The sequence below is a fragment of the Mus caroli genome, unplaced genomic scaffold (assembly GCF_978045245.1).
Source record: "Mus caroli unplaced genomic scaffold, Mus_caroli_1 scaffold_9, whole genome shotgun sequence".
Classification (NCBI taxonomy): domain Eukaryota; kingdom Metazoa; phylum Chordata; class Mammalia; order Rodentia; family Muridae; genus Mus; species Mus caroli.
In genome coordinates this window covers 22980576-22987429 of record NW_028227264.1, presented here as the reverse complement: position 1 = coordinate 22987429, position 6854 = coordinate 22980576, and the positions used below count along the sequence as shown (strand labels likewise).

The following is a 6854-nucleotide window of genomic DNA, read 5'->3' as shown; positions in this document are numbered from 1 at the left end:
AGGGAGGGTATTATTTTTCAGAGGTGAAACCAGGAAAGCAGATAACATTTGAAATGTAAATAAAGAAAATATCCAATAAAAATAAAAGAAAAAAAAAGAAAGTAGAATGTCATTTATATAGGAATGTACTTGTGACATGTATATTGGGCAATGAAGATGCATTGGTTATTACCATGTACAGACTGGTAGATGCTATTACTGATCATTAAAATGAAACCTCAAAGTATATTTAAAGTTAATAAATGTTTTCCGCTTGAAATTAGTAGGAATACATCATCAAATGATAAAAAAAAAATAGGGTACCGATCTAAAAGAGAATTCTCAAAAGAGGAAATTCAAATGGCTGAGAAGTGTTTAAATGTCCAACATCCTTAATCTTCAGGGATATGCAAATCAAAACTACTTTGAGAATTCATTTTATACCAATCAAAATGGTCAAGAACAGATTAACACATGACAGCGCATGCTGGTGAGGATGTGTTTAAAAGGGAACTCATCTGCTGTTGCTGGGAGTGCAAGTCTGCAGAGCAACTATGGACATCAGTGGAGGGTCCTCAGGAAGACAGGAAAAGCTCTATCTCAAGATCCAGCTGAAGGATTCTTTATCTTTCTACAGAAATACTTGCTCATTCATGTTCATGGATGTTCTACTAATAATAGCCAAATTGTTAACAGCCTAGATGTCCACTAACAGATGATGAATAAAGAGAATGTGGTACATTTACAGAATGTAATATTACTCAGCTATTATAGAGAAAGGTGGGATGAAGTCATGACCTTTGCAGGTAAATGGATACACCTAGGCAAAATAAATCACGCTGAGCAAGGTAACCCAGATCAAAGACAAACATGGTTCATATGCATGTATCTGTGGATATTCGATGTTAAGTCTTGTTAAGTAGGCTAGAGTTTATATAAGTTCAATACAGAGTAAGGGACAGTGGTGGAAACAGAGAAGCAAACAATAGTTATGGACGGAATAGGGAGGCAGACTAGAATGGGAGATCAAATGGGGATGGGAAGAAATGGTTATGGGCAAGGAAGGAAATACACAGAGGGACAGTTAAAACTGAAGGCCATATGGAAGCATAATATAGTATAAGTTCCTTAAAATATATACATATGTGAAAAAATCTAAAAACAAAAAAAAATCACCAAATAATGGGAGCCTAAGTAGGCATCCGTGGCCACGGACTGAGGGCTGCAGTGCTAGGAACGGTTACATCTGAGTGGCTAGGAAACGGGAGTGGCTGCTCTCCACAAGCTGACGGAAAAGGCCTACTACTCAAGACAGCATCCACACACCTCACAGAGCATGGAGAAGTCAAGTTGGTCCCTACCTAGAGCCTTCACCTCTCATGCACTACCTACCTTGCATGGTACTGGAAGGTTCTCTGCACACTATCAAAAGAGAGTGTTAAACCCAACCCAACTACAAACCTGATTTATAGAGGTGTCCTGCCTGTAGGATACACAGATGTGGTGGTGGCACAAAAGCTGTGGCAGTGACCAGCCGCTATATGATTAGTTGGTTTTTAAGGTCTGTTCCATGAGATGAAATGCAAGCTTAACATTCATTGCTCATATGGTCAAGAACTTAATACTAGCTAGGAAATGGATGTAGGAGAAAACCCAACACTACTGTTCTGCTAAAGGAACATAGCATAGCAATACAAGACTCCAACACCATTCTGCAATGCTCATAGATTAATGCCTTGTTCAGCCACCATCTGAGTAGCTTCTCTTGAACAAGAAGGCAACTAACACAAAGACCCACAACTACACAGGATACAGAGAGTGAGACCTTGGAACAACACCCAGTCCTAAATAGGATGTCTGCATCAAATCCCTCCACACAGAGCTCAGTGCACTCTGTAGAAGATGGAATGAAAGATTTAAGACCCAGTAGGGAAGACAACCAAAGAAACAAGTCTTCTAGACACCGCAGGACTGACAAATCATGCATGGGGGACGACACAGGTCTAAGCCAGATAGGGTCCCAGTACTGAGAGAAAGGGGACACAAGCCCCACCCCTAACCCAGAAGCTAGCTCCAAATTATAACTGCTTTCAAAGGAAAAGAATGTTTTCTCCAATGAAGTCTTACTGTGTATATAAACCACACTTAAGGTCACATCCTCTTCCCAGTAGTAGATGGACAACACACAAAAAAATTTCAATGATATTTTGCCAGGTTTTATTTTTATTTGATTGATTGTTTTTTAAATGGTTTCCTACTTTTGTTTGTATGGGTTTCTATATATGCAAATGTATGTCTTTGCGTCTGTGTGTTCCTTGTGCTTTTCCTTTTGCTCGTTTTAGTTTGTTTTGTATTATTCTGGTTCATTTGTTTTTATTTTATTTTTTTAATGACTGTTTTCAAATGAGAGAAACAAAGGGTAGAGATTTGAGTGGGTGAGATGAAGAGCCGGGAGAAGCTTGCGGAGGGAAATCATAATCAAAATACATTGTATAAAAAAAAATCTATTTTCAATTAAAAAAAAAAAGACATACATCTAGGTGCTCACAGTCTGCACTGAATTTCCTGGAAAGATAAGCAGCCGCTCAAAGTGGGTCCAGGAACCCAAACACAGTTCCTCTGGAAGTACAGCCACTGACCCATTTTCCCAGCCCCATTTTTCTTCTATGTAAGAAGCTGATGGATAACATTTGGAGCAATAGCAGTTTCCCCACATCATCTTCTGTACTGGCTGATTTCATGTCAACCTGACAGAAGCTGTGCTCATCAGAAAGAAGGGAGCTTTAATGGAAAAGATGTTGCCATAAGATGTGGCTGTAATGCATTTTCAAAATTCGTGATTGATGGGGAAGGGCACAGGTCATTGTGGTGGTGCCATCCCTAGGCTGGTGGTCCTGGGTTCTATAAGGAAGCAGGCTGGCAAGCCAGTAAGCAGCACCGCTATGGCCTCGGCATCAGCTCCTGCCTCCAGGTTGAGTTCCTGTCCCGACCTCCTTTGATGATGAAGAGTGGTGTGGAGTTTAAGCTGAGTCAACCCTCCCCTCCCCAGCTGCTCTCCATCATGCTGTTTCATCACAGCAACACAAACAACCGAGCATTTGCAGGCCCCAGTTTGTCCTCCAACATTGCAGACAAGAAGTCCCAGGGGTGGAACTGAGGCTGTCCATCTGCAAAATGAGTCCCAGGGATGGAACCGAGGTTGTCTAGCTGGAAGCAAGAGCTTTTACTTGCTGGGCCATCTCACTGCCCTCATTAAATTCTCAAAGGTAGTTTAAAGATAGGTAACTATAATGTAAATACTTTGAGATAGGTTTTTCCAAATTGTCTTCTAAGAAATAAAATATATAGTATGTAAACATGGCTTCTTCTCACAATCTCCAAGCAGTGATTAAAACATACATTTTTACCACATGGGTAAAAAATGTTATACTAGATGTATAATTTTTACTGATTTAAGCAAAAGAATAAGGCCAAAGCTTTTTGTTTGTACTTAAGTTTTCAAATGGTTTACCTGTGTGATCATTAGCCTATTTTTCTCCAGCAGTGTTTACATTTTCTTCATAAATTATTAGATTTCCCAGTTTGTTGAGAATATTAGTCCATTTCTGCCGGTTATATTAAACACCACTTATCATTATTTTCCCCTTTGGTCCAGCTAAAATCTTAAACTTTTAGGCAATACTAGCTTTATGCTCTCTCTATAGCTCGCTGTTTGATACATAATGTTTAACATATAGATTTTAAAGACATAGTTCTCATATAACATAAATCTAGCAGAAAGGTGCCAGCACCGCCCCCAGCAGTCACTGTGACTATTCACTACCAAGTGCACTAGCACACGTGATGGGAGAAGGAGCGTAAGTGCCCACTGCTGGCAGCTTCTATAGGAGGCCATTGGCACTAGACAGCCAGCCAGAGGTTCTGATTCCTGCACTTGAGCAGCTGTGCTCGAAGAGAACAACAATGTGGAGAAACTCATCCGGCGAAGACACTGATGGAGAACTGCACAGACAGGGACACAGGCAGCCAGGCAAGGCTGCGGATGGCCAGGCTCACTTACCTTATTCTTCTCCTTCCTCCGCCAACTCTGTTTCTTTGTGCACTACCACCCTTGTGACCGACATATCAGGGTGCTGCTCTCTCGCTTCCCGTATGGCCTGAGCCAGCGCCTATCAGGGTCAGAAGAACAAGCAACTATGAGCTGAGTATTTGGCTCCACACAAAGATGACAGAAAACACGTAACTTCATCAACCAAACACAAGCTCCAGCAATCTGTTCTTGTGCCTTCCTTTATAGTAACAGGGGTGTTTGAATTGGGGTCATGACTCATTGCTGAGAATGCCTGCCGTTCTACACTTCCTGTCCTTCCTGTGCACCTCTGCAAGGGGTGATGCATGGAGGAGAGCACGCTGGCTTTGAAGCCTCTGTTCTCACCTGGTACTGCGTGCATTCACTGTATTATACTGAGTTTTGGCTTGCACTCACATTAGGAGAACATAGTTTTTCTCTGAGCCTTATATAACTTTTACCTGGAAGTGCAGACTAAGGCAATAAAGATTATTTTGAGGTTTGCTGTATGAACGTAAATGATGTCAACCAAAAGTGTAGTGTCTTATATTAACACTCAAGTGTAGACACTATACAGACAGCCGGGAACTCCAAGATGTGGGAGCAGGCCCCCTAGTCTTTGCTATCTAATTTAAAACATTAACAGAAAAACACCTATAAACCTATAGGAGTCAGAAAAAAGAACAGCAATAACAATAGAAGCCATCACTAAGATAAAGAGCGGATGGACCTTGCAGGCCCTTTTTTGCAGCTGAAGACTCAAAGGTTGGCACTGTTTCTCAAACAGGCAGCCACCATCAGCAGCAAGTGAAGAGCATCCAGTGTCTAATGCACGGCTTCATGGTCTCTTTTAATCCCAACAAGGTAGGGATTAAAAATACCTCTGTCTCATCAGAGAGCAAACTATGTAACATGGAAAGACCCTATTTTTGAGAGACATATCTTTCTTAATTATTGCCAATTTTATTTGTAAAGAAGGTTTGGAAGAAAAATAAAGAAAACAAAACCATACAAGAACAAAGTCTTGGAAAGAATTCTAAATGGGAGGAAAAATCCTTTAAGGTACAGGTCTTCTCACTGTTTAAGGAAACCGTGTAGTTGGAAACAGCAAAACGCAGCGCAGTGTTTCTTTTCCCCGGGGGCCTGTCTGTGGAGACAAATGCATTGCCGGATCACAGTACAGCTTCTCTCTGATGCAAGGCTATGGAGCACACCTTGAAGCTTTGCTCATTAAAACAGGTAGAGCTAACAAGCACGGGGGAAGAGTAAGAGCCAGAATCAATACCTGACACCTGAATGTGCATGGGTATTTTGCCTGCATGTTTGCCTGCATACCCATGTATGCTGGTGTCGTTGGAAGCCAGACCGAGTGTATGGTCTCCTAGAACCGAGTTATAAAAGGTGATGATCCACCAGATGGGCACTGAGAAGCAAGATCAGATGCTCTGGAAGAAAAGCCAGCATCCTGTAACCGTTGAGCCACCTCTTCAGCCCTTATCTTAAACTATGGCTGTAACCCTTTCATTTCCTTATCAACTCAAGAAGCTAAATGCAATAACATGTTAAAAGACATTATTATGGCAATAATAAAGATCATGAGAAAATATCACTGTCAAAATCACAGGAAAAAAATGTGAGTCTCAGTAGAGTCAGTTAGTTTTGAACTTCATGGGTTCGGTCTAATCTAGTCTCCTGAGAGCGCACCTTGAACAACAGGCCGCACCACTGCACCAGACTGAAAACTGTTGTATTAGGAAGAAATGTGCTCAGAAGAGAAACAACAGGTTGTTTACTCCCGGAATGGAGCAGGAATCATGTCCAGCACAGAAGGAAGAGCTGCTGAGCTGGACCCTACGAGAGCACGCCTTGAAGACATACCAACGTGAGGAGGCATTTCTCTTTGTGTGTAGCTCATAGAAAGGAATAGCCTAAGATTCCTCTGAACACAAGGAAGGGGACATAGAAAATGTGTGAATGACCACCCAGGGTCACTATGTAATCAGCATCATTGTTTGGCAAGAAAGCCATTTTCATTTAAGCTTACATAGTTCCAAAGATCCCCAACAGCTTTAAGGAGGATGTGAGCCTACCGCAGGCTCCTGGTGGGGAGTATCCAGGTTGGACCTCACTTTAGCAGTGCTGAGGCCTGGGAGAAGCCCCGGTCTCACAGGCAGGTAAGCCTGCTGAGTCATCCTTCTACATTGGAATTGTGTTATTTTCCTATCCATATGCTTCACATTTGTTATATTCACCTTTCACAAACAATGCTACATAAACATGAGTTTTCAAGGCGAACAGGCTATAAAAGGTGAAACACAGAACTGAACCCACCATTGCTTAGCTGGGAAAGTCGTTACAAAGCATGGGAAGGCCTGCACTTTGGGGGAGAGTTAAAGAAACAATGGCTGGGAACATTCACACTCTGCTGCTTAGAATGCTGAAGGAACTTAGCAAACAGCTCTTGAGCAAGAAGCCCAGAGGGAAATAAGAGTCAGGAAAGCACCACCTCCAGTTCAGGGGCGTCCAGATTCCAGAGGACAACAGTGGACCACACCCTCTGACAGTCTGGGAGACTGTGAGTCTCACTTCCAAGACAAGGTTCTTGTCCACGATGAGTGTACTAGCCAGCTCCTAGAAACCCCTCATACTAAGTTCACACTGAGCACCCACAACAACTTTATCTCTAACCCTCAGAAACCAAAACCAAAACAAACCAACAAGCAAACAAATCCCCGTAAATTATGGAACATGTAATTAAAATACTATGCTTACAAACGTCACACACAGAACCTCTCTCAAGCACGCG

At 42.1% G+C, this 6854-nt stretch overlaps 1 protein-coding gene across 10 annotated transcripts in view; it reads right to left on the bottom strand.

Moving 5' to 3' along the window:
- Positions 1-4039: 4039 nt before the first annotated feature.
- The window catches only part of Epb41l2 (erythrocyte membrane protein band 4.1 like 2), a 151196-nt gene continuing 148381 nt past the window's right edge, over positions 4040-6854 (bottom strand). For all 10 annotated transcript variants that reach the window (XM_085842698.1, XM_029482272.2, XM_085842696.1 and 7 more), the window contains one exon: positions 4040-4148. In XM_085842698.1, the coding sequence (XP_085698824.1) occupies positions 4041-4148 (108 nt within the window). In that variant the 3' untranslated portion in view covers position 4040. The remainder of the gene's footprint in view (positions 4149-6854) is intronic.